This window comes from Theobroma umbraticum, unplaced genomic scaffold (genome assembly GCF_002168275.2).
Source record: "Theobroma umbraticum cultivar Fairchild unplaced genomic scaffold, ASM216827v3 scaffold_81.0, whole genome shotgun sequence".
NCBI lineage: Eukaryota > Viridiplantae > Streptophyta > Magnoliopsida > Malvales > Malvaceae > Theobroma > Theobroma umbraticum.
Genome location: NW_018397268.1, coordinates 494119 through 520718, shown reverse-complemented (window position 1 = coordinate 520718; position 26600 = coordinate 494119). Strand labels below are relative to the sequence as shown.

Genomic DNA, 26600 nt, shown 5'->3' with positions numbered 1-26600 from the left:
AGTACATATATAAACCCTAACTCATAAACTCTAAATTTAAAACCGAACGAGAAATAAAACAAGATAATTCATATCTTGGATAAAAAATTGGTAAATAATTAAAAAAAAAAACCACACTCTTTTGTCAACGAAGATGTAAATTTTTTCTTAGCACGAGTTTGAATAAGGGAAGAATGGGATTTAAATTTATATGTGGGGGCATGTAATCAATTCATATCCATGACATTGTCAAGCAAAAGGGAAGTGTGGGGTTTTTTATTATCTTCAACAACTTTCCTCTTTCCTTAAAAAAGTTGAAGCTGATTTAAGATTATATATGATTATATATATATATATATATATAGCTAAAATTGAGAGACAGGCTAATCTCCGCCAACAGTTATTGATCATCAGCATTGTTTTTCAAAAGGGGGAGATGAGTCTATATCGCATTATGATCCCCCACCAGTTTTTTTTCTCTTTGGATAAACAAACAGGAAGATCATCAGCGATAGGGATAGTATAAAGACAACAAGCATGGCAAGGAACAGTCGTTCTTTGACTGGGACAAAACATTTCATGACTACTCATCATCTTTCCCTTTCTTTTCTTTATTTATTTTTTTTTGTTTTGGGTACAGTCATTTGAGAATTAACCCTATCGATGTAGACGAAATCTTGATTCTTCCATCATATGTAAAACATGTAAATCTTTCACTTTTGAGAGATAATGGTTAAGTTTTAGGGTTTTGATTTTGTACATGAAATATTTAAAAAGTTGTCGGCGTATAGAGCAGTAATCTTAAAAGTTAATTTTTAAATTAATATTAAAGTTTAATGGTCCATGAATCTAACCAATCTCTTAAGGTCTCGATCAATAATTTTATATATATTTTTTAAAAAGATTGACTATATGTTTGATTCACATAATGAAATAATTATGAGTTTGGAACAATAGATCTTGACCGACTGTATATTGACCAAGTTGGGTAATCCGGGACCAATAATCCATGAGCTCGTTTCAATGATCTTGGTAAAAACCTTTTAAAATCATGGATATCAAGAAATTTTTTAATTGATGAAAATTTTTTAATTGATGAAAATTGTTTAATTTATTTGTATTATATTTTAAATTTTTTGAATACAAATATTAACAAAATTTATTAAATTTGTAAATAAAAAATTTATTAAAAAAAATTCAAGTACTCATAAATTAATACTTCAAAATTTCAATTTATATATAATTGGAACATTAATTATTTTTATTTTATTTATAAACACTTAATTTTTACATTTCAAAACTACTTTTATGTTATTGTCAGCCCAAATCTTTTTCTATTTGGGCCTCAGTAAGCATAGCTTCTATTAGTGGTATTGTTATTTGGGCCTGAAGCCCAAATCTTCGATTTCCCCGATTAAACCCCTTAAACCCTACAACGATGCCCCCATTTCTCCGACTCTCGTGCCAGCTCTCTGTGACTGTAACCATGTCAATTCTCCGTAAACTCCATAACAAATCTCCTTATCCCCAATCTATCCCCAAGATTTTACCCGCTCGCTGCTTCTTCACCGCCCAAAGCCCTAACCCCGGGCCAGTGCCTGACGAGCCATTCCCTGACGAGCCTACCTCGGCGTACTACGACGAGCAGGTCTACAAAGCAGGCCGAAGTGGGGACTTGGTGACTGTGGGGTACCTCCTAAATAAGCGCGTGAGAGACGGATGCTACAACACCGCCAAAACCTTCAAGTTCCTCACCGCCAGCGGATCTCTCCTCTCCATCCTCGACGATTTGTCCGAACCGTATCTCGTCTTGACAAAGGCGTCCCGCGGAAGAACGCTTCGATTCACTCATCGCTCGTCTCTGCAAGCTGGAAAAACCGACGAGTCCCTGCGCGTGATCGACACGATGGTCAAGGAAGGGTACGGATTAAATGCCGTTAGCTTTTATCCGATTTTGTGTGCGTTGACGAAGAAAAGATGATGGAGGAGCCTGGCGGTGGTGGATCTGATGAGAGACGCCGGACTTTACCGGACGTGACAACATATAATTATCTGCTGGCGGCTTATTGTTTCGAAGGGAAGTTGACGGAGGCGACCGCCGTGGTGAAGAAGATGGAGGACGAAGGGTTGGGTGCGGACGGGCGTACGTTCGACGCTCTGATTATGGGCACGTGTAAGGCGGGAAAGGTCGAGGGAGCTCTGTCGCTGCTGCGGAGCATGGTGGGTACGGTCTTTCACGTGATGTATTCGACGCATACGCACGTGATCATGGGATGTTGAGGCTGGGCCATGCGACCAGGCGGTGAGGTTTGTGATGGCTTGTCGAGGGGGATAGAAGGTTGGACCAAGAGAGTTTTGGGGTTTGGCTAACAAATTGATTTGGTTTGCGAAGGAGAGATGAAGCAATGCTGTTTTGTCGAAATAGGAAAATGGGATTGACCATGGGTAGAAAATTGACTGATTTTTTTGAAATGAATGTAAACAAAAATCAAGGGACCAAAGGAAATTAATGCACAATTTTGAGTATTCTCAAGATAAGTCGATTTTGATTATTTTTATTAAATATTATAATTAGAGTCATTCTGTTTAATTGAATTGATCAAATAAGTCCAGCTTGTATTTTTTATTTTAAGATATAATTCGATCGATTTTAAAATTTTTAAAAAATTAATACAGAAATTACGTATCATGATATTTAAGTTCGGAATAAGTCGATTTTGTTTATTTTGGGTTTTAAGATTAGAGCATATGATATCGATGGAGATAAGTTAGTTTTACTTAATTAAAAATTTGAGTAAAATTTTGACTTGCAGAGGAGTGCCATAGGATATTGGAAAATTTGCACGGACGTATGATTGGTACAATAGTCCAAAGTCCATCCCGTCCCAACCCCAAAACCAAATACGGAAGAGCTGACGTCACCCCGGCCACAAAAGAAATGCACGGCCAATTCCCCTTACTTCTCACCATTTTCCCCCATCTGCTCCTGGCAGTATCCGATTCTTCTCCCGCTTCCTTTATCCTCGTCCTCCTTTCCTCCGGCGCACAAGTTAGCAGCTTCCCTCCATGAACCTCCGTGGTCCCCTCACATCACCCACTCCTCCGGCGGCGCGCGGCGGCCGCGAAGACTGTTAGGCGAGGGGCAACCGGTACGCTCATCGAGGCGTGGGGAGACCGTATTTAAGGCTTAACAGAGGAGACCTCCGTCAGAAGGACTGGCAAGAAGTGCTGACCCGTTAACTCCCGTCAAAATGGCGCGAAGCAGAGGAAAACCGACGTCCAATGCAAGAACCGGATCGACACGTTGAAGAAGAAATACAAGCTGGAAAGAACCAAACCCCGCCGTCAAAATGGCCGTTTTTCAAACGCATCGACTCCCTCATCGGCGCTAACGCCTCCGTCAATAAAAGGCATCCCGCCGTTACTTTCACAATCAAAACAAAAGCGACATCTTTTCTGAAGGGGCCGAGGTCGACGGAGAGCTCGTTTGGCGACGAGGACGGAGACGAGGACGAGGTGAGAAAAGAGCATCGAGTGGAGGACGTAGGATTATCCGATGGAGCTGCGTGTAGGGAATTAGCGAGAGCGATTTTGAAGTTCGGGGAGATCTATGAGAGGATCGAGAGCTCGAAGCAACAGCAGATAAGGACTTGAGAAACAGAGAATGGAGTTTACCAAGGATCTGGAGTTTCAAAGAATGAACATGCTTGTAGATGCTCAGTTGGAGATGGAGAAATCGAAGCGGCAAAAGCATTTGACTCGCCCAGGTAATCAGGAAAAAACTAAAATTCCTTGCTTCATCATGCCAAAGTTTGAATTTTTGCTTCAATTGGCTTTGTTTCAAGTAAAAAAGTTTGAATTTTGTGGAAAATTTTGTTGATTATCAAGATATTTGAACTAATGTTATTAGATGGATGATTGATAAACGAGTTTGATGGCGTAGATATGCCTTGATTCTTAATTTAACAATTGTTTATATTATTCGTAAACACATTTGATGGATAATTTGGCTTGAGGTGGTGCCAATGGTGGTAATTAGTGTTCATGTTGGACTATTTCGAACTTAAATCTTAATGTTTGCATGCTGATTGTCATTGTCTTTTAACATCAAACTTCACCACTACTTACCGCCATTAGCATTACCTCGAACCAAATCCGAACCTATCAAATGTGTCTGTTTGAATGTCGCTATGTTGCCAATAATTACCACCATTAGCATTTACCGTATCATTTATCAAAAACTTTTAATATACCACCATTAGCATTACCTTGAACCAAACCCGAACGTATCATATGTGTCTATCTGAATGTTGCCATGTTGCCAGTAATTACCACCATTAGCATTACCCTTATCATTTATCAAAAAACTTTTAATATTGGAATGTTGTTTGGGTAGCATTGTTATATAGAGGCTGTGTGCTTGATATGTAAATTTGGTATCTGAAGTTTAACCCTTGCTTCACATATAATGTGAGCTGTTCCAAACGAAGTAATGGATGCATGTGAAAATCATTTTTGTGGTGAACTAGTATTTTGTTTGGGTTTCAAGTAAATAGAGTCATTAAAGAAGGGGGAAACAGAGAGGTTTTCTTTTAACAAGACGCTGCCTCGTATTCTCAATCTTTGATGCACTGCAGCAAGAGCAATCCCCCCCTGCCTCATATTATCTGGTTAATTTTTGTTAATTGAATTTAGAACTGATAGGTATATGAAACTCCGGCCGCTATTAAGCTTGATTCATCATATGAAGTTCGTATTAGTACTGAGCCTTGGCTTGGTTTCTGTTTACTTTCTGATGTCTGATAAGCATTTTTGTGAACTTTGCATGCAATTGAACAGGGAAGAAGCACTAGGAGATTGTGCCATACCATCTGAAAATAGAAGCTGAGTCTGATTATCTTTGTGACTATGTCCTCTTTCGATCTCAATTAACTGAGACAGAAGTCTCTATCTGTAGATCCAATCGGGTCGAAAATCAAGTGCATGTGGTGGTTGTAACATTTCTTGTACATAAGTAGTTGTTTGCTGCAGGTGCATTGTATTTTCTACTTGTTATAATACGATCATCTTTATCAACTTGTTAAGTTTTTGTATTCTGTAGTTTTATTGTTATAATTGATAGTTTAATGTGGAAAATGGAAGAACTACCTTGTAAGAAGATAGCTAATCCTGATTTGACTAGAATTCTGTGGAAGTTGAGCAATTGGAATATTTGAAGCTTCATATTTCAGCTCCAAGAACTCAAATCGAAAAATGTGCTTTTCTTGGATTATGGTCAAAATCACCCGGAATTCACGTCAAATAGATAAAAGAGGTGTGTTGGGTTTATAGTTTTGGACGTTGCGCACTTTATCTAGTTAGTTTTTTTAGAAGATTAGAGTTAACTCGGACTTGATTTCAGTGCCATACCAAGTGTTTTAACAGATGGAGTAGGCAAGCTGACCCAATCTGTGATTAAGGCACGAATTTAGGTGGGAGAGAATACTGTGAAATCTCACCTCAGATAAGTAAGGGGGAGTTCTTAAAAGTTATAAGCGTGAATGTTACGCACGTCTCATTAAATTAATTTTTTGGAGTAAGAGTAATACTCCCGTGACATTAACATGTTGAAAAGCTAAAGATATTGTTTACTCATGCACCAAAGGACAAATGAAAGATAAAGTTTGTGTCCATCGGCTCACTTACCCCAACCCTCGGATCCTAGAGACTTCAACCTCAGGGAAGGACGTAGGACCACGTTATCGCAGTTAAAACTTGTTTCGGAAAAATAACAGAGGGAGAGAGAGAGAGAGAGAGAGGACAGGGTAACAATGGGTGATATCGGTCATAATTCATGCTGAGAAGAATTAGGCCAAGCTTGCGAACAAGAGCATGTGATATTTGCTTGGTTGGGCAGGAGAGTATCTGAAAATGAAGGCAGCACTCTGGCCTACATTTTGGAGATTGCCAATGACTTATAATTTCAACTTGTCCTTTGAAATGACTACTTTTGAGAACACTAAACAACATTGCACGCATATTTATCACTTTTTCTCTTACTTTTTAACTTATTTAGAGAATCCCTTTTGAATTCCCATATAATTTCTTACTTGATCTTGATCTTGAAACATAGATTTAAGGCCAAAGATGCCAAGTTTTTTCAGAGCTAGTAACCAACCAGAGAGGGAGAGAGAGAGATCTTTATACATATGGAATTTGGCTAAAATCATACATATGTGCATCTTGGTTCACTTCATATGAATTCAGGCTGAAACTGTCAATGAATCCTCCACAAGAAGCAGCCGGGACCTGAAACTCACCGAATGGACCCATGCTAACCCGATCACTGCTGATGATAGCAGAGGAAGTGGTTGCAGCATACCGAGCCAGACGTGCTCTGGCAAGGGCCAAGTCATGTTGCAGCTCGATCATCTTCCTCTGCAACAGGGCTATGGCACCAATGCAACCATAGACAGGGTCCCTAAGCCTTGCTTCAGCCTCGTAAGCCAGGGAATTCACCGTCTCCTCTCGCTGCTCTTCGGGCACTTCGATCAGGATCTTGCTCACATTGCTGGCACCGAAAACCTTGTGGACCTTGGCGAATTTCTTGGGTTCATCGGATCGAAAGTATGGTGCGAAAATACAGTTGGGAGTGCACCTCCTTTTCAAGAGCTTGCAAGCTGCACAAGAAGCACTTGAACGTGGCTCCTGACTCCTCATGGCTTCACATCACACTGCCCCCCGCCCCCCACTACAAATGGCTTTCAACTTCCAGTGTCCTATCCTCTTGTCCAGCTTCCATTTAAATAGGCACAACCTTTTTAAACAGTATCAGTCTAGTACAAATGTTACAATGTCACAAAATCTTTACTTTCTTTTCAAAAAAAAATTAACTTGATAAGATGTTTACAGTATTCATTTGTGTATACTTAGAACATGCTCCTACTTATTTGATGTGGAATTTCCTGGTACTCTTATCTACTTGAATCCATTATAATTTCGTTACGGATCATAATGAGAAGTTTAAGAAACATGTGACATAAAATTATAAAAAAAATAAAAAATATTTCTATTTGCAACAACAACAGGGAAGAGTTCATAAAGTATAAAATATTATCTAAGCTTATTAGTTCAGTAGGCTAGAGCGTCGTGCTAATACCGCGAAGGTCGTTGATTCAAGACCTGCACAAGCATTACTCATTTTATTAAATACTTACTCGAAACTCATAACCATTTAATGCAACACTTGTCGAACTTAGGTGAATTTAATTAAAAATGTACTCATTTCATAAATATACGAAACACTTATTAAACTTTTAATTGAAACTATCCATTTTATAAATATACTTTAATGAAATATTAATCAAACCTCATAACCATTTCATAAATATACTCCAATAAAATACTTGTCAAATCTCGGTGAATGTAATTGAAAATGTACCCATTTCATAAATATACGAAACACTTGTTGAACTTTTAATTGAAACTATCCATTTCATAAATAGACTCTAATAAAATACTAATAGAATCTCAGTGAATTTAATTAAAAATGTATTCATTTCATAAACGAAAAACTTGTTGAACCTTTAATCTCGTCTACAAAATTTAACAACCTCTTGTGTTAATGAATAAAATAATTCTCCATAAGTAAAACAAATGAAGAACTTGTTCCCTCAATCTTGAAAAATATCTAAGACAAAAACATTGATTCAAAGACTTGGAAAGAGAGAAAAAAGAAAACACAAGAGAAAATGTATTTATTTTGTTTTATGTCTTGGAAGTGGGGCTAGAAATAATTGTACATGGGGCAGCATTATAAATAAGTATTGGTGAGTTTGGTTGTGATGTGGCAGTTCTTCGATTAAAGATGAGAGACCCCATTTGATTGGACAGAAGAGAACTTTTCACAAGAAAAGCATTGAGCCCTAGAGATTGCTTGAGGCTTTATCCCCATGAAAGGCTAGAAAGGGTGAAAAAGATCAATAAGGAATCCCTACTTTGCATTTTGTGGAGCCAAAGTTGTAACCCCTTTAATTTTTTTTTTCTGAAATGGGAAAATTACATAGTCCCTAGTGAAACATTATTTGGTTTTATGGGAAAAAATAGATCTAAATTTTTTGATAAGTTCCCTTCCATCTCGATCTCGGTTTTGCCTATCATCCAATTTTACAAATTAAAAATGACAACGAATAAGATATACGTTAATCGAATTGAATAGTATAAAATATCCAATTATATTATCTCTATACAAATTTCAATTTGATCGCAAATTATTATATTCTCATTGGTTACCGAGTTTGTTCTTATATTTATAGCAAAAAAATTATACAAAATAAAAGAGAATGGTAAATTTAAATATTGAAAATCAGAATTTATATTTTATTTTTCTATTACCAATCAAAGTTTCGAGAAATGAGTTAGAAAGTTGTCACTTCAAACAAATTGTGTGGTAGGGAAAGGAGGAAAGAGAGAGAGAGAGATGATAATGCTCCTCCCAAAGAGCCCACTTGTTTTAATGCTTGTCGTTTTCTCTCTAAAAACAATGAAACCTAACTTAATACAAAACCAAAGGCTAATATGGGTTACGACACGATCCGTCCGATGGGTATGGGTCCCGATATCAAACGGACTGTGATCGACACGCGAAAAAGGCTTGCGTTTCCAGCAGAAAGAACGAAAAGAGAGAGGGGACTGGGGGCGGGGGGGAATGGGCCGGCCCAAAAGAATTGTTGATTGATATGGAGAGGATAGAAGGAAAGGCTCCACTATTGGTTCGGGTTGTAAAATGATTGTGTGTGGGAGACTGTAGATTGACTTTGGTGTTGCTCCACCTCCACTATTCATTCTTGCAATTGATTAGACCCATCATCACCACCTTTCCAAACGTTTGACTTGTGAGAGCCCACAACACTAATGAAGGAGGAGAAAGAAGCATAGCTCTTTCACCTTCAAAAGTATTAGCATTGAAATCTCTTATGGTTTTATTGTCTAGATCTTGAGATGGGACTTGCAAATAATTTCATCCAATGAAGAATCCAAGAAAATTTTAGTATGTACTACTCTTAATCAATACTTTATATCATTCTTATAAACATAGTAAATAATAAAATTAGAATTTCAACATAAATAATTAAAAAAATTCCTCTACTTAGCCATTCTTTAACTAAAACGTATTTTTAAACTTTAATTTACATTCAAACAAGACTTTAAATGTATAAAAAAAAATTAACTATTATTAAATCTCACAGCTATCATTTTATGTTTACATGACATATGAGTTAGTATAATCATGTAACGATTAACATGGTTGACACGTTAACTGTCCATGTCATATGTTATTTAGATAAAAAAATATTAATTGGTATTAGGTTGATCAACAATTAATTTTTCTGACTCGTTTGATTACGATAAAAGATTATCTTATTACATGTTATTTATTTTTTGTGAGGAAATTGATTTTTTTTATTGACATTATTATTTATATTGCATGGAATTAGCTAGTAAAGAAAAAATGGTGGTTGTTGTTGCTTATAAGATTTTATGACTATGATGACAATGATGTTCTCCATGTGGCAAAGCATAAAGTTAACAAAAATTACAAACTAAGGCTTACCAAATACATCAAAGCATTAGAAAAAGGGCCATCTTGAAGCCTCACTTTTTTTCCCTTGTAAGGTCATGTCAATTCGCACACAATTTTTTTTTTAGAAAAAAGTGGAGAGACTCTTTAAAATAATTGAGTAAAATAATTATTGATGTTTTTGGCATATTCTTTGCATATATGGACAGCCTCGTATGCTAATATTAGCCAAAGATTAAAAATTCATACATTGGTAAATTTATAGAGTTTTTGGGTTATTTGTCTTTAATTACCTTTGAATATTTAAATTATATATGTATATACAGTATAACGAATTAACAATAATATAATTAGATGAGTAAAATGTTTTCTCAAAAAAGTTAACACGCCGAATTCTTACAACGGATGCATTGCTTTTAGACGTTTGTTATTTTTTTATATATTATAAATTGGTTTTTCATAATTTTTTTTAATTTTTTTCATATTAAAGAGCATCCACATATTTATATTATAATTTTTTTAAAAGAAATTTAATAGAAAATATATTTAAATCGAATTTTTTATGTGAATTTTCGTAAAAATCGAAGAAAGGCGAGTATTTAAAAACGGAAATAGTGTTAATCAAATGCCTTGGAACAGGAACATTGAGTACATATGATTGTGTCGTTTTCAACGTTGATGTTGTAACACTCATGCAAGTTGTCCTACATACTGTTGCTGGCCGATGCCTTAGATCAGATATTGTGAAGTAGAATAAAGCGAAGAGTTGAAAATGTAGTAAGAGTGCTGATTAAAGAAATGTTTCCTCTGACGCAAGTAAGCCAAACAGAACGTGCCAAATTCAGTTGGTGACCTAGTCTATTGTAAGAGAAAAAGCACAAGCGGGATTTGGCTTTAACGCTGTTTCGCCTTGGAGTTAAACCCTTTTCTCATCTGACTGCTGAATTCAAGGGAAGGCTAGATCAAAAAGATTTGGCTTAGGCTTTTTGACTTGGAAGTTTCAATTTTTCAAGTCGTATGAATTGAATTCAACTTTACAACCGATGAAGAAACAATAGATAGTTTTTAACATTCTTGAATAATTCTTATCCCTAAAATGATATTTTCGAATAAAATATAAAATATTTAAACAATAATTAAGATTTTTTATGTCTAATGAAATATTTTTAATCGTGTTTTTTTTTTAAAAAAAATTTGGCCAGAAATATTACAATTTTAAAAAAAAATTGTTATTTCTTGCAAGAAATTACTACGTTGTAAATGTATAGTAGTTGAAAGTTTCGATTATCGAAGATTTGACTTTGATTGTTTACAATTATTAACTATTAGGCACACATGAGATGTCAAATCTAAGAATGTTTCAGATTATTACCTACACCAATAAGAAACCAAATCAGTTTCAGAACATAACACAATCTGAATCAAGCAATGGAAATGGGGTGTGGTGATCAACTATTACTGAGATGAAAGTGTCTCCCATGATCCTGCATTGTTCTATAGGGATAAAGATAAATTTTATTTTTTAAATAAAAAAATCATACATCATTCAACCAGTCAAATGGATGCAAGCTTAAAAAAAAGAAGTTGAAAAGCTAAACAATTCTTCGGTAAAACAGTCTAAAAATGACAAAAAAATAAAATATTTGCCAGAAACTAGTCTAGGAAGCTACCAAACAGAAAAGTTGACAAGACTGGTTAAATAATTCAGTGTTTTTTGAATATAAAACTGGCGGGGAATATAACTAACCCTTTGAACCAGGGAAGTCCTCCAAGTGGCAGCAGCCTGGAAGTCCATGGTTCACCTGCTGGCATCCACCCTGTTGTCTTTTTCTGTTAAATGTACAAAGAGAAGCAGTCAAGATTTCCATGCAAAGAATGATAATCGAGAAGTTTGTTCAACGTTACCTAACTTTGTGATAAAACCTTTGGCATGTAAAAAATGGTGGCAAACTGCTTCAGGAACTGACTCACTCTAGGAGAGAAATTCAGTCATGGAATTGGCTCTCCCTCCTGTGATGGCGTCCTCGGGATTCTTGTCATCTGGGTCTTTGTTGCAGTCCTTGATTCATGTATCTAATGAAGTAGCTTCAATGGAAAAGCTTCCTTATGTAGAGGTTAGGAACATTTCAACCATGATGAGGAGGATCAAGCTCCTTTCATCTTTGTTTGAAGAGATTCAGGAAATAAACAGCCCGCTCCCTCCATCTCTAGTCTTGTGTCTTACTGAGCTTTTCTCTGTGATCCGGAGAGTGAAAGTTTTGATCGAAGGGTGCAAGGATGGTAGCTCTCTTTGGGGCCTGATACAGACAGAGCTCATTTCCAATCAATTCTATGTGATAGTGAAGGAGATGGGGAGGGCACTCGACATTCTACCTCTGAGTTTGCTAAATATAACGACAGATATCAAAGAGCAAGTTGAGCTGCTTCACAAGCAGGCGAAAAGGGCTGAATTGTATGTAGACCCCAGGGAGGTTCAAACAAGGGAAGAGCTTCTCCAAGTAATGGCCTCTAACAATGGAAAGAACAGGAAGAACCAACGGTTCGTTGACATTGAAACAGTGAAAGAAGTTTTGAGCAGCATTGGGTTGAGAAGTCCACTGGATTATGAGGAAGAGATATCAAAGCTAGAGGCAGAAGCACTGAAACAGGCAGGTACAGGAGGACTGTTTGTAGTTTCCAACATAAACAATCTCATATCCTTTGTTTCATATTCCAAATCCATGATTTTCTCTAGTAGTGAAGAATGTGAGAAGAACAAAGAAGACATCAACCAGTTATGTGGTTCCATAAACAGAAATCTTGATCAGTCTTCATCTTCTCAGTCAATGTCTTCAAATATCCCCGATGAATTTCGTTGCCCGATTTCGCTTGACCTGATGAAAGATCCAGTGATCGTAGCATCTGGGCATACATACGAACGAAATTCAATAGCTCAATGGATCAACACAGGACATCACACATGTCCGAAAAGTGGGCAGAGGTTAATTCACATGGCCTTGATACCCAACTATGCACTCAAGAGTCTAGTGCACCAATGGTGCCGAGAGAACAATATCCCATTTACAGAATGTTCATCTTCAAATACATCAGAGTTGGAGAGAAGTAATAGCGAGCAAAAAGCCTGTGAGAAAGCCATTGATCACATTTCTGCGACGAAAGTGGCAATAGATGCTGTCAAAATGACAGCTGAGTTTTTAGTGGGGAAGTTAGTAATGGGGTCCCCCGATATCCAAAGGCAAGCAGCTTATGAGCTGCGGTTGCTTGCGAAAACTGGCATGGATAATCGCAGGATAATTGCAGAGGCAGGAGCTATACCATTTCTTGTGACGTTGCTAAGTTCCAATGATCCGAGAATCCAGGAAAATGCTGTCACTGCCTTGCTCAATCTTTCCATTTTTGATAACAACAAGGTCTTAATAATGGCAGCTGGAGCAATTGACAACATAGTTGAAGTTTTGGAATCAGGAAAAACCATGGACGCAAGAGGAAACGCAGCAGCAACAATATTTAGCCTGTCAATGATAGATGACTTCAAGATGGCAATTGGGCCTCGACCGAGAACAATTCTGGCCCTGGTTGGGCTCTTGAGAGAAGGAACAACAGTTGCCAAAAGGGATGCTGCAACTGCAATATTCAACCTTGCACTTTATAATGCTAACAAAGCAAGCATCATTGCTGCTGAGACAGTCCCTTTGCTCGTTGAATTGTTGATGGATGACAAGGCAGGCGTAACTGATGATGCCTTGGGAGTGCTGGCTCTACTTCTGAGCTGCCCTGAAGGGCTTGAAGCTATAAAGAAGAGCAGAGTTTTGGTGCCTCTTCTCATTGATCTCTTGAGATTTGGATCAGCCAAAGGGAAGGAGAACTCTATAACACTTTTGCTGGGGTTGTGCAAAGATGGAGGAGAGGAAGTTGCCAGACGCCTGTTGATCAATCCGCGAAGTATTCCTTCCCTTCAAAGTTTGGCTGCTGATGGCTCTTTGAAAGCGCGAAGAAAGGCTGATGCACTGCTTAGATTGCTCAACAGGTGCTGCTCCAAATCTCACAATCCAGTCGGATAGCATGTCACCAACATCTAGAGAGTGTAAATTTGTGGATTTGGACAAAAGAAAGAAAGAAAGTGTAACAGTCGTACTGTAAATGAATCTCATCATTCAGCTTTAAATCACCTTCATGATAGGCCAGTTTGCAATAAAGGATAATAATCTGCTTCTGATCCTCATAATATTACTTTCAATGTCTTTTATTACTAGCAGATGGAATATGAATACAAGAATTTTGATAAACATAGATACAGATTCCATTGCTGGGACTTTTACACTGTTCTTTTACATTGTAAGTTACATGAGTAATGTAACTACAATAAAAAAGAATTATATGCAAAGAACTATGGCCGGGACTTCATAACTTTCTAGATGACTCGAATTCAATTTACTATAATGAAACATCCTAGTCCAGAAAAGGTTAAACTTATGTTCAACCAATCAGAATCAGAGAGGTCGAAGCTCAGCATTCGTGAACCATGATTCACATAAAAGCAAGGGTAAGCATCTGGCTATTATTTCACAACTCTATTAATTCCAACAAAATGTGAGAGCCATTGATATTGTATTTCCAGAACCAGCTTCCTCTATCCATCAGATTCTGTGGTAAGGGGTCCAACTGAAGAGCTAGACCTGAAATAGACAAAATACTACAGATGAATTAACGATAAAAAATTTGTATCAAATTGGAGGAAATTCTAGAAGCATAACAGCAAACTTATTTGTTAGATGATAGATAGTAATAAACTAAAACTATAACCAAGTTTCCGAAAATTTACAGATACTAAAAATAGAAGGTGATTGAATTATAATTATAGGAGACCAAAGAAGTCCCCAATCGCGTAATTTCTACATCCCTCGAGGGGAAGATTGACAGGACAAATCTGAAACTAAAAACCTAATAACAACAATAAAAGTAAGTGAGCTCTAATTAGGCATTCTAGGAAGTAAAGAAGCAAGACATATTGAGGTATAAAAACCTGGATCTCCAGAAGTGATCTTCAATCTGTGGCCATCTGGAACTTCAAATACTTGATTTCCCTGTATAGAAGGAAAAATTATTCACTGCATGGATCCAAGAATGGCAGCTGCCTATATGTACGTGTGTGCATGAGTCAATGCATGCCATGATGAAGTTTAAGGTGCTTGGAACCATACAAAGAAAGAACTGATTGGATTCGTTATATCATTCCTGGAATGCAACATAAAGCTAAATATTGAGACTGTTATCTCATACAACCTGTATGGCAACATTGCTGGCCTCAAACTCAGCATTTCCATGAAGTATGACCTTAAGTGCCTCAAAACGACGAACATCATGCTTCCAATATACATTATCTCCAGAACTCCAGTCAATTCCATCATTCAGCACCTTTACATTACGTAATTTACATCTTCCATACCTGCATAGATGAACTCACTTTTGAACCTGAGAATTTGTTTGATATCATCTTTGAAGATTCTTGGAAAAGCATGCAATATCAAACCTGTGCCCATATTGTAGTGTTGGTTCACCATTTTCATCAACACTAGTTGAGCCCATAATGTTTTCAGCTGCAATAATCATGCTCCCTTCAAGCTGGAAGAAACAAACCATATCAGCATAAAAGATAATGATCTAGCATGCATTAGTTAAACCATATGTCAAGAGATTATAACCTGAACATTTCTCCATAAGAACTCTGCAACCTCTATTTGTAATTCTGAGCCCTTTGAAATGGAACCCCCACTAAACTGAGAAGGCAAAGAAAACATCATTATTACTCCAAAATATGATGCATTGATGATTAGCATTACACCTTTAATTCTGGAACTTTTGAAAGTTAACAACAAGTTTTGGCTGAAATGGATTTATGATCTTCTATCTACAAAGTCCCAGAACAATTACACCAAAACGGCAAAAAGAAGCATTAACAGCAAAAACTTTTGAGTCTAGCAAAAGCCTGAATATACTTACTTTCTGTCTAGTGACCTCCCAAAGTGGGCCAAGTGCGGGATGAAGAGAGATGAGAAATGGTGGTCCAGAGTCTACATACTTATCATTACCTTCAACCTGCATAATATGAAAGAGAACACTATAGCTCAATACACTTGAATAGGACATTCACCACTTATGGCGAGGTTTGATTTTTATTTTTTACACAAATACTGGAAAATTTTAACAATTTCTTGCACATCATAATGAACATAACTACTAAATAATAAGCAGATCTACTACATGGTGACAATCCATGTCATTCAACTGAAACTGATTTGGGCAGTAATATTGCAAGAACTCTTATAGGAAATACCTCAGGAAGATCAATATCACAGTGCGAAAGAAGATCATAGGCATTCCGCATGATATCCAACAGTGAACCATCAGGAGTCTGCACAATAACTCATACTTATATTACTGTTGGAGAAACCAAAATTAACTTAACAGCATGAGGTGAGTATGCTCAAATGAACCAAAAGGAATTCAAATAATAAATCAGGAGAGCGAGAACAAGAAAGCCACTAATTAATATAGGAAGATACACAAAAAATAAATGATATTGAGCATCTGATCTCCCAGAAAGCCAAATTTGAATCTGAAGCAGTTTCATTTGATACTAGAACAAGGATGCACAAGAAGAATATCCAGAAAACTACCTGGTGGAGAGACATGTCTGTAGGTTTTCTTTTCTTCTTAGCAGATGATGTAACCCTTCTCCTTTCATTATAAACAATAAAAGTATCCAATTTATCTGTAGACATATGTAGGTGTGATGTTAACCAGATGATAACGCATGATGGACAAGAGAAGCAACAGTCGAACCTAGCCAATACCATACCTTCCACACCCTTGTAACATCTAGATGAATATGTATTAAGAAAATTATCTGCAATGTTTTGCATAGTGCACTCCAACCTGCCACCGCGGACACTGCAAGTAGAAAGTTGTCAGCATTAGTGCCAGGGTCATCATCAGCAAAAACTGATAGTTATACTAGCGTTGGTTATTAATTTCAAAAAAGTTGACAAGGAACATGATGCATACTTCAATCAATTGTGCAAACAAGGGCAGTGAAATATGAAATGCAAGTTAAAATTTATCAAAAACAAACTAGCTACCCCTGTCAAAAGAAACAGGCTAACTACCTGTGCCAGTTTCCAAAATAATCCGTATATACAACTGACTTCTTTGTATTTAATACTACACCAGGTAAACTTCTTTCACTTCTTGTTGATCCAACTAGTTCAGCAGAAGGTAGATCCACATAAAGAATGTTGGTATTGGCAGGGAACTCTGCCTGCAAACTTGACACAAGGAAGAGAAATTTCTGACTTTATTGCTTGCAGTAAGTTCTTGAAGAAAAAGATGTACATGAAAAACATTATGCAATAACCTGGAGAGCTATTATATTGATGTTAAAAAGCACAATGAAAATCAAAAGGCAAAATTAAATCTGCATGCTTATAACCATATTTTAGCAAAAATTACTGTGTACCTATCAGGTGAAGGAGGTCCGCTTGTGATTCCAAACTTATCAAACTCAGTGTATTCAATGCATGACAAACCATATGCCCACTTCCCATCAAGGTTCTTCTTCTCAATTAGAACATTGACACCTTCTGTAGCCCCTGAGTTCCGTTTGCAGGAAGCAAATCCCAGTTTCTGTTACAAATAGAATCAGCATGACAATGCTAGATATCAAAAGACTTAGGTCCAGATGAACTCAGCATATGACCAGAGATGTGTATCTTCAAATGTGCAATAAACTTCCTAATCAAACTTATCAAAGAACTCCTAGAGATCTTATCCTTGATTGTAACATGCAAATTGAAAGAAAAACGTTTGAAAACATTAGCAGACACATTCTACCTCAATCTGATTTTGTTAGGCCCACAAAAGGAAGAGCATACTATATCAGTGTTTCCAACATGAGCTTACCTTTCCGTGATGTAAACCAATCCCTGCTAATGCCAAGAGGGTCACATCTGTAGCAGCCACAACATTACTGCAAACTCACCCATGGAAATCTTAAATTCAGCAACTGGTACATGATAATGTTTGCAAATAATTTCTGATATATAGTAAATATGGTTAACCTGACTTGCCGAACAGTAGCACCTTTCCTTCCATGATCATAAAACCATTGAAAGATGCCTTTGTCATAAGCAAGTTTCCATATTACACCATGACCACCAGGCTTGCATACAGGCACAAATGGTTTCCTGACCAACCATTGCCCGTCCTCTGCGCTTACAGTCGGAACTAGAGGCTGACAATTTAGAAGTCAAATTACTAAAATAACCACAATATTTATTTAATGGAATAGAAGAGACAGTAGAAGGCATCTTCATAGTGTCAACTCAAAACCTGTTCAAAGAGTTGGAAACTTGATCGTCCTCTTCCAAACCATCCAAGTCTTTCACAAAGTGAAGTAATATGTTCATGGTTGTTCTTTGCTGAACTTGTCATGATTGCAACAGGAGTGATGCATTGTTTTCCATACAACTTGAAGTACAGGAACTCTCTAGCCTTGCAATTACAAAATAAAACATGATGTCAAAATAAAGTGTGTACTTATAATTTGTTTTCTAGTAATGAATCACTTAACTGTTATCTTTTCGTGAAGCATCATAAACATAAACTAATGTTTCAGGCTTTACAACAGTGATCTCATACCTGAAGATCTCTGATAAGACCTTCCAATAATGTCCTCCCACAATAAGGAAGCATTGCAGCCGGAAGACATTCACCAGTGTCAGGATCAATCAATCCAAGCCTGTCTGCTGAACCTCCCAAAGGATATATTTCACCTAAGTCTGGCAAACCCTAAAAAGGATAAGATCTTATTATTCAAGCAAACTTGTGGCACATCCTTTTCATTTACATGAACAGGGCACGCTCGCCACTAACCTCAATTCCCCATAAAGCTGCCTGAGATGCATATTCTGTATTTTGAGAAAGGTCACATCCAGTAGGCACATGAATTTCCAAAAACTGGCATTCCATTGATTCATGTACATGCTGGGAGTGATTTGTAGTCTGCATTTCATGTGAGGATCGGGCAAGAAGCTCCAGCACCATTATCTGATATCTGCAGCAAGTATTTTATTTAAACTATTTAGAATATTCCAAAATTTATGACATTGAACTATCTGAAAATATGTGAAAAGAAGAAATAAGGAGGAAAACAACCAAGCAATCATGAAATAAGTTCCGTATATAGTAAAGATATCTGGAAAGTTATGTCAAGAAAATGACTCAATCCTCTGCCCACCCAATTAGGATATGTAAAAGAAATGGCAAAGATGGGAATTTTGATTTTGCATTTAATATTAACAAAGTCTTCCTTGGGATCTGAAAATAGAACAGTTCAAAAGAAAGTCATTTTGACCCAAGCCATTTATGGAGTAGAATAAAGGCAGAGGATAATGACACGGAGCTAAGAAGCCTTCTCCAAGAGCATGAAGGGTGTAATTTCTGCCAGAATCTTCAAGGTAATACCTCTGCCAGATTCTTCTGTTACCAATTGAGCCCTTTCTTTGTATTATCTCATGCTTTAGCTAGAATGCAGCCTAAATGTTAGCTTATGTATACATTTCTTATCCTAGTGAGATGTATGAAAATCAATTCATGCAAAACAGCTAAACTATGCTTACATCCTATTTAAGCAGATTGCTACACATACACAGCTATAAAAGGAAAGTTTGCATACAAGGTGAAAATGCTTTTAAACAGAGTCAGAACAAATGAAGCTGCAATTAACATAAGGAAACAGCAAAGGAAAACACTGATTATGAACAATGGCAGCTTTCGATTCCCTCAAAATCCAATCCTTCCACCTAGGAAAGGAAAACACTGATTTAACTAAACTTAATCATCATTTTACTTACATATTGGCCATAAACTATTCTTTTTTCCTCAACATTTTCACTTCCACCAACAAAAATGCAAAAACATACATGAAGGAGCAGAGAAAAACTTACCCAATAAAGTCCTCCAATGCAACCATAAACTCCTCAATCTCTCCCAAAATCTTCAGCAACTTTCTCAAGTCCACACTGTCCTCATCCTCCAAAACGTTACCGTTCGGACTCTTCACAAAACCCTCTCTCACACCACCATTATTCACATCCCATTTCTCAATCATTTCCACCAAAGCATAAAGCGCGGTCTTGACAGAACTCCTCACTCCATCCCCTCCTTTCTCTCCAAATCCAAAACCCATTTCGAGCACGTGCTCTTGACCAGCTGCAACCAAACATTTGACCAGAAACAACTCGTCTAATCCCAAACAGAGCGAACCTAAAACCCTTTCAAAACCTCGGGTATTTAAAAAATGCTTGACTTTCGAATCAGAGTTGAGAAGTTTGAGTTCTGCTTTAGAGTTTTTGAAGCTGAGAGTTTCAAACGCAGCACTTTGAGGCGGGAGATTTCCTGCTGGAAATTGTTGGAGTCGGTGCTGGTGGCGCGTACTTAGAGCCGCTGTGGAGACGCGTGTGATGCTGCTGGAAGTGGCGGTGATGTGGAGAAGAGGAGAGCGATAGAGAGAAGAGACAGAGAAAGAGGATTCTGGGAGAAACAGAAGGGAAAGAGTGGAAAAGAGAAGGTCTTTTTGTGTTTAAAGAGAAAACAGAATGGTTGTTTTTATGATTAAGAAGAAGAAGAGAAGAAGTTCTTGTGCTGCTGGCCATCGTTCACAATGAAAAGAAATGACAAAGAAAAGAAAAGAACAGAAAAAGAGAGGGGGAGGGACAGGGAAGAGAGGACAGGAGGATAAGAACAGATGCTGGAGCATATACCGAGGAGCCTGCGCGGCGGGGGAAACAGGGAACTGAACAGAAAGTGTGGGGTTTGGAAAATAACTGTCAAAAAAAACCGTACGTGTCAGGTTGTGCGGTTTTGTCCTGAAAGGGTTGAAAAACCTCATCTTTTGCTCAATTTCGATTGGTTCTTGTGATTTTCTTGGGTTTTCTTTTCCTTTTTGGTTACTTGCATGGCACGTGGGGATCGAAGAGATGGAAAAAATCTTTGTTCTGTTCATGTGTTTCACTTGTTGGGAAGTGAAGTGGTGAACCTTGGGGGCCCTTTCCGGCTTGTTCTAGGCTTGGTTCCAGGGCCGAACCTTGGTGCATATCCTAGCCTTGGTCCCTGGCTGAACCTTGGGGCATATCCAAGACTTGGTTGCTCGAAGGAACCTTGGGCCATCTTCTTTCAGTCCAAAGACCAAGAAAGTTTTGGAGCTTAGCCTCAGGTCTCAAGCCTGTTTTTAAGACAAATTTGGACTTTGGTAGGTCACGGATTGGTATAAGAATAAGGCTTGGGAACATTCTTGCTTTCAATCTTAATCGAAATAAGTGTTTAAGGTTTTTAAGATCTTAATCTGCTTGTGTGGCATTAAGATTTGTTTCAATCCTTTTTTGAACTGATAATTTACTCAAATTTTGGGCATATAATAAGAAAAATTGCAACAGGAAGTGACAAAACCATTAAACATTGAAGTGAGATTGAAGAGAAGTCCAAAGAAAATTGCAACCAAAGTTAGCATGTGGAACTTATTTCCTACAAGCATAACTTAATCAACCCTTTATTTTTTAAAAAAAAATTTGTTTACTTATAAGCTTCTTTTTTTCTTTTTCCATTTTTTTCCCTTTAGGATCTTCAGGATATTTTCCATTATTTAAATAAGCTTTGTGTTCTCTATTTAGATTAATTTCTTCTTCATCATCAATGTAGAAAATGAAATTTAAGAGCAACTGAGGCATAGGATACATACAACATGTTATAACCTTAGTGAGCAATTTAGAATCAATCCCAAGCTTAAACTATAACTTTTGCAAGAATATATATATATATATATATTTACTTTTAAAAAAATTTTAAAATCGAAATGTAACAAATATTCATTTGATGAGTGCATGAATTAGTACATAGGCAGGAGCAAATGCATTCACAGCTGGCTCTCTCACATCACATAAAGCTATAGAAACCCATTTGCATTTATGATGAACACAGAACCATGCATACACTAATTTCTGAATTAAGATGCTAAAGCCCTTCAGGAAAAAATCTTCTGCCCCCCAAGATATCTACAAGCATAGAATAATGTTGATTTTGATGTAACTCTCTTGTAAGATCACTGCATTATAATTTCCTGTCAAATACATCTGCCTGTAATGATTGCCAACAATAATACAATAGAGGCAGAAGGGGTGAGAGAAAACTTGAGCATTGAGAAATACTATATTCTCTCTGAGACATGTCTTTTTTCAACATAATTTCAGAGATAATTACTATATATTAATTAGCTAAGTTCCAGACATGGTTCTTGATCAATTCTGAGTTATTGTCTTTTGGTTTATTTCTTCCTATAAGTAAATTCTAGTTAAGCAAAGAGTGTCCTTAAATCCCAAATTAATCCTAATGCTAAAATTATTATTTCATCCAATATTTTCTCGAAAATCCATGCACTAACAACAAAAGAGGATCAAGTCGGTTACTGATATTTATACATTTTCAGGTTAACATTGGCAACGATTCGCATTGATTACGAATTGTCTCATTCCACATTGATTATGAATTGTCTCATTGATCAAGTACTTCAAGATCTGATCACTTAATGTCTCTTTCATAGAGTCAGATCCAGGGTACTTGCCATGGTCCTTGCATGCTTTCTGCCATCAGCATTTCCTTCCTTCAAGCTGCTAAGCTTCGAAGATGATGAAGGTGAAGATAAGGAAAGAGACAAACTACTAGCAAATCCTTCCAAACTATCCCTTTCAAATTCATCATCATCATTAATGTTTGGTGGTGTCATTTTCAGGGATAACTTTAAATCCAGGTCATGATTTGAATCCGCAGTCTTCCTCTTCTGTCTGTCTTGGGATTCTTGAGTCATTTTCCAGCTATTTTGCTTTGAATTGTTGATGCTGCTCAGACATCTAGTTTGATCTGTTACTCTCTCCTGAAACTGAGCTGTGAAAGTAATGGGACCTATTCTGCTTGGCCTTGTTTGTGTTTGCCAGGATCCGGGAAGAGATTGAAGTTCTTCCAGCAGTTGGTGAGTTCTTCTTCCTGAAGCAGCTTTCCCTCTGACACAAGATTCAGCCATTGGGGAACTAATGCCAAGTGAGTTATTGTTATAGCTTCCAAACAATCTCTCTGTGACTGAAGTGTAAAGCCCTTTTGTTGCTATATCCAATGCCAATGCACTGCCTCCCCTATGAGAGCCATAGACCTTTTGATCATTCCCTCTCCACGAAACATCACCATACCTTCAAAAGATGATAAAACATCTAATTTAGTCACATTTCCTTTTCCTCTTTTAATCAAAAAAAAAAATCCATTTTTCAGTTCAAAAAACGTAAACATGATACTGATTTCCTCAAAGTAGGGAAAAATATAACAGCTCTTTATACCGAAAACTTGAAGAAGGCCTCTGATTATCAAGACTGCGCAGTATGGGAAGGTGGCTGAGTTTGTATGTAGGGTGATCTCCACCTTCAAACAGAAGCCCTTGCTCTGTCATGGCTGCCATGTATATGGAAATATATATACTTTCATTAGAGAGAAAACTAGCCCTAAGACACCTTGAAAACAAACCCTAAGGCTAAAATCTATGTACTGTTTGTTGATGGAATAAATTAAGCTTACCTTGATTGGGGTCATCAATCTTCTTGCTTCTGTACATCTACCAAAACAAATTCAGAAAAAGTCAAAATATATAGATATATCAACTTTGAGAAAAAAAATCATATATGATTAACTTTAATTTTTGTTCCAAGAAACTTTGGAAGATCAAAAAACCTGTAGATGACTCTTCACATGAGCTATGCTAAGGCCTTTGATGTTCATCAATTGAAGAACCAACTTGGGTGTTGCTCCTGCACCAACAAATTGGATTATATACTATATAATTAGTAGGATTTCCTTATACACATAACAACATGAAAAAAAAAATTTGGGTTTTTTGAGAGGGTTATATATCATCATCACAAGTAAAAAAGAAAAAAAAAATCCATGGTTTCATTGGCTTTTATACAAATACTTACTATCTTGTCCTCCTAGTCTTTCAACTGCATGAACGAAGCAAAGATGGAGATCAGGAGTCCACCGGAGTCTGGGTGTCTTGGAACGATTATACCGCCGGACAGATCCAGACGCGTAGTTCTTCCCATTTTCTTCAACTGAGCTATTGCTTGAGCTCTCTCCATTTGCTGCCTTGCTGTTACTCTTGTTCACCTCCTCCTCTTCATCTTCACTGCAGCCTTCCTTGTTGTTGTTGTTGTTGTCCGGGCTCGTCTCGGAATCTTCAAAACTATCACTTGCCATCATGATCTTTAGCAAGTCTTTGTTTGCAACTCTAAGTATAAATGATCAAAGAACAGCAGTGTTTAGGGATTCAAGTCATCCAGGGAGATCATGCCTGGAAAATGACTTGAAAAAATTTAATGTCTGCAACCAGCTTTCCTCGCCTCAGATCAGGCAAGAGGGAGAATATGTTGAGGTTTTATGCTTTAGAATGCAACAGATATGAACCTTTCTTTGCAGCAACAGGTTCAACCCTAGCTCCTTCACAAATATAGGGAGAGATACCTCTCTCTTAGTCTGCTATTTTATAGTTGTATGACCCATGCATGATGCATATTAATTAAAGAGTGACATGTATTTATAAAATAATAATTATGATTAGTAATATAATTAATAAATAGGCTATGATCACAAGGAAGTGAAGGGCAAAAATCATGGATACCACAACAAACTAATAATAAGAACAAGAATTAAGATCCTGCCAAGTTACCAAAAGAAGACCATTGTCCTCACTTGAAATTAATTGACCATTAATTGTATATATTATTCTAAGAGGTGTATATCTATGGAAATACTACTAGAAATTGAAGGTTAGATTTGGCCAAGCCAGACCCTACAAATTCACAGTAAACGAGTACCCTGTGGACTGTTGGCTCTATAAAAGAAATGGTTAGGCTTGACAGCTCGTGACTTTCTCTAATACAAGATGACATAAATAAGGCAGGCAAACCCGAGAGAGAGAGCTATCCTTGCATGCGTGTTGTTAAGGCATATAGTTTCTCATCAATCAATGGGAGTAATTAGTCCTATCAGGCAACAAAAAAGAGAGGAAAGTGCTGGCCTGTCAGTCACTTCACTCACAAAAACTTTAGAAATATGCCACTGTCTTTCCGTCGAGAATCACGGATTTGTCTTCCTGTCCCTCATTGGAAGACTCAGCTTGATTCACCATTCTAGCTCATCAGAGTCAATGGTTTCTTTGGAAAAAAAAATGGTTCTCTTTTTTATGAGACTTTCACTTCGGCTTTCTTACTTTAGATTCTGAAACAATGACCCTGACCCCACTTCACCGAACCATTAACGTATGAAATGCCCTACGTGTGGACCGTCATGGTGGGGTCTTGCTTCGGGGTGTGCCACCTAAACAAGGGAATGTTGGAGGAATGGGAATGTAAGCTAAGGTTTTTTTGATGTAAAAGATCAATTTGACTATATGTTTGTAGTTTAGAATAAAGGCAATGAAGATTTTACTTGGAAGTGAAAGAAAAGTCATCTCCAAAATTAGAAGGGAGTGGGAAGGATAGAAGAGTCAATACCGTGTAGAAATTTAGTTTAATGAGTTAATTTTTTGTAAAATATGATTAAAAGATAAATCGAAAATACTTATTAGAATGAATAGATTACAATAATTCAAGATCTTGTCAGCTACGGGTATGTGGCTGGCTTTTCATGCCATCATCTCTCTTTCAATTTGGTCTCTCACTCTCTTTGGCTTGGGGTCATTGACATATTCTGAACTTGGCCTATGGGAAAGTCTGAGAGAGACAACTTTGGAAAATGATTGTGAAATGGGAAATTGGAGAGATAACTGAAGGCAGAAAATGATGACCTTCATTGCATGTATGCTGCTTACAGCTAGGCAAAAGCAAAGGGTCAGCTTGGCCTTTCTTCCCTCCTGGCTATGGCATGGAGCCATCAGCCATGGACCACTCAATTTATGCCTGTTAAACTAGAATTCAGATCCCAAGTTCCCAACCCCACTCCCCTTCCCCTCCCAAAAGCTAAAAGTTTGGACAAGACAGATTGTAAAAAAAGCAGATTAAGTCATGAACTGGATCCTGTAAAACTCTTCTGATCCGAATGAAACTGATCAACAATTCAACACTTGAAGCTGCAGCCTACTGTTATTCACATGATAGTGAGTACTTTTTACAAAAGGCTGTTTAGGTGAGAATTGCATTAATTGTTTGCCTGCATGAAAAACCTTATATTCCAATTCCATACTCGTGTGTGTTCTCTTCCTCCATGCATGAAAAGAAAGAGCCTTTTTCCTGCCTGAAAATGGCAGATAACCACAAAACTGAAAGGCTTTCGAACTTTCTTAGCTCAAAAGTTCTTGACAGTCACGGGCATCCTGGTGGGAGAAATCACAGCCGTCCAAGAAATGTTTTCCGCGAGGAAACCGACTTGTATTAGTTGTGTCTTGGTAGGGCATGAAAGGGATAAGCGTGAAGGAAGTGCAAGTAATTTATAGAATGTCTTTTGCTGCATAGTTGTATTAGAATTTCTCCCATCGACAGATTTTCAACACAAGTTTGTTCTATTTAGTATTTGTTTTGGCCACTCAACAAGATTGGGGAACAAACGCAATTTGTTGCGCATTCGCTGGTGGGAATTCACCCTAAGCCTTCTTTTTGTTGGGAAAATGTGTATATTTTATAAGAAATAAAGACCTTCCTTCATTCAATTCATTAATAACTTTACAAATAATCTTGTTAAATCTAATATTTAAAAAATTCGTGATTATCAATAAATTGAATTAAGTAGAATAAAAAAATTAATATTTTCCATTTTTTAAAAAAATTAATTAAGAATAAGTCCTTTTCGATAAATAAATCAAAGGTCAATCACGATTTTGAACAAAAGCCTCGCTGGCTTGGTTGGCTTATGAACGTTAATATAGAAAGGTTTTGGTATGACAGATTGTGCTTCAATTTCCCAATCTGTAAAGTCC

The 26600-nt window shown here is 37.1% G+C and overlaps 5 protein-coding genes and 1 pseudogene across 5 annotated transcripts; 3 read left to right on the top strand and 3 right to left on the bottom strand.

Moving 5' to 3' along the window:
- Positions 1-1239: 1239 nt before the first annotated feature.
- LOC110425637 (pentatricopeptide repeat-containing protein At3g56030, mitochondrial-like) lies at positions 1240-2797 on the top strand (annotated as a pseudogene).
- Positions 2798-2973: 176 nt separating this feature from the next.
- LOC110425441 (sequence-specific DNA binding transcription factor) lies at positions 2974-4832 on the top strand. The gene is given in 7 exon segments (XM_021440361.2): positions 2974-3110; positions 3112-3152; positions 3155-3209; positions 3211-3314; positions 3317-3623; positions 3625-3746; positions 4819-4832. Coding segments are annotated over 7 exon segments (708 nt in total). The 5' UTR covers positions 2974-3045.
- Positions 4833-5929: 1097 nt separating this feature from the next.
- LBD21 (LOB domain-containing protein 21) lies at positions 5930-6813 on the bottom strand. The gene has a single exon (XM_021440579.2). The coding sequence runs from the start codon at positions 6676-6678 to the stop codon at positions 6160-6162; it is 519 nt and encodes a 172-aa protein (XP_021296254.1). The 5' UTR covers positions 6679-6813; the 3' UTR covers positions 5930-6159.
- Positions 6814-11529: 4716 nt separating this feature from the next.
- Positions 11530-13599, top strand: LOC110425635 (U-box domain-containing protein 1-like). The gene has a single exon (XM_021440578.2). It carries the CDS (start codon positions 11530-11532, stop codon positions 13597-13599), a length of 2070 nt encoding a protein of 689 aa, XP_021296253.2.
- A 215-nt stretch (positions 13600-13814) lies between these two features.
- On the bottom strand, positions 13815-20434 carry UGP3 (UDP-glucose pyrophosphorylase 3). Its single transcript, XM_021440577.2, is given in 19 exon segments — positions 13815-14214; positions 14562-14622; positions 14822-14984; positions 15069-15160; positions 15241-15315; positions 15539-15634; positions 15873-15950; positions 16216-16310; positions 16398-16489; positions 16705-16863; positions 17055-17221; positions 17498-17564; positions 17656-17828; positions 17927-18088; positions 18236-18385; positions 18470-18650; positions 19543-19933; positions 19936-20013; positions 20016-20434. Coding segments are annotated over 19 exon segments (2628 nt in total). The 5' UTR covers positions 20251-20434; the 3' UTR covers positions 13815-14101.
- A 1628-nt stretch (positions 20435-22062) lies between these two features.
- Positions 22063-23965, bottom strand: LOC110425564 (Homeodomain-like superfamily protein). The gene is made up of 5 exons (XM_021440474.1): positions 23608-23965; positions 23363-23439; positions 23210-23246; positions 22975-23086; positions 22063-22830 (listed from the first exon to the last, which is right to left on the bottom strand). The coding sequence occupies exons 1-5, from the start codon at positions 23888-23890 to the stop codon at positions 22185-22187; spliced, it is 1155 nt and encodes a 384-aa protein (XP_021296149.1). The 5' UTR covers positions 23891-23965; the 3' UTR covers positions 22063-22184.
- Between the last annotated feature and the right edge of the window lie 2635 nt (positions 23966-26600).

Bases quoted from the DNA above. Each gene is read 5' to 3' on its own strand.
- LOC110425635 (XM_021440578.2), top strand. From the start codon at position 11,530: ATGGAATTGGCTCTCCCTCCTGTGATGGCGTCCTCGGGATTCTTGTCA.
- LBD21 (XM_021440579.2), bottom strand. From the start codon at position 6,678: ATGAGGAGTCAGGAGCCACGTTCAAGTGCTTCTTGTGCAGCTTGCAAG.
- LOC110425564 (XM_021440474.1), bottom strand. From the start codon at position 23,890: ATGATGGCAAGTGATAGTTTTGAAGATTCCGAGACGAGCCCGGACAAC. The intron at 23,440-23,607 runs GTAAGTATTTGT...TTGTTGGTGCAG, and splicing joins AAGACTAGGAGGACAAGATA to GAGCAACACCCAAGTTGGTT. The intron at 22,831-22,974 runs GTATAAAGAGCT...CATCTTTTGAAG, and splicing joins AGGCCTTCTTCAAGTTTTCG to GTATGGTGATGTTTCGTGGA.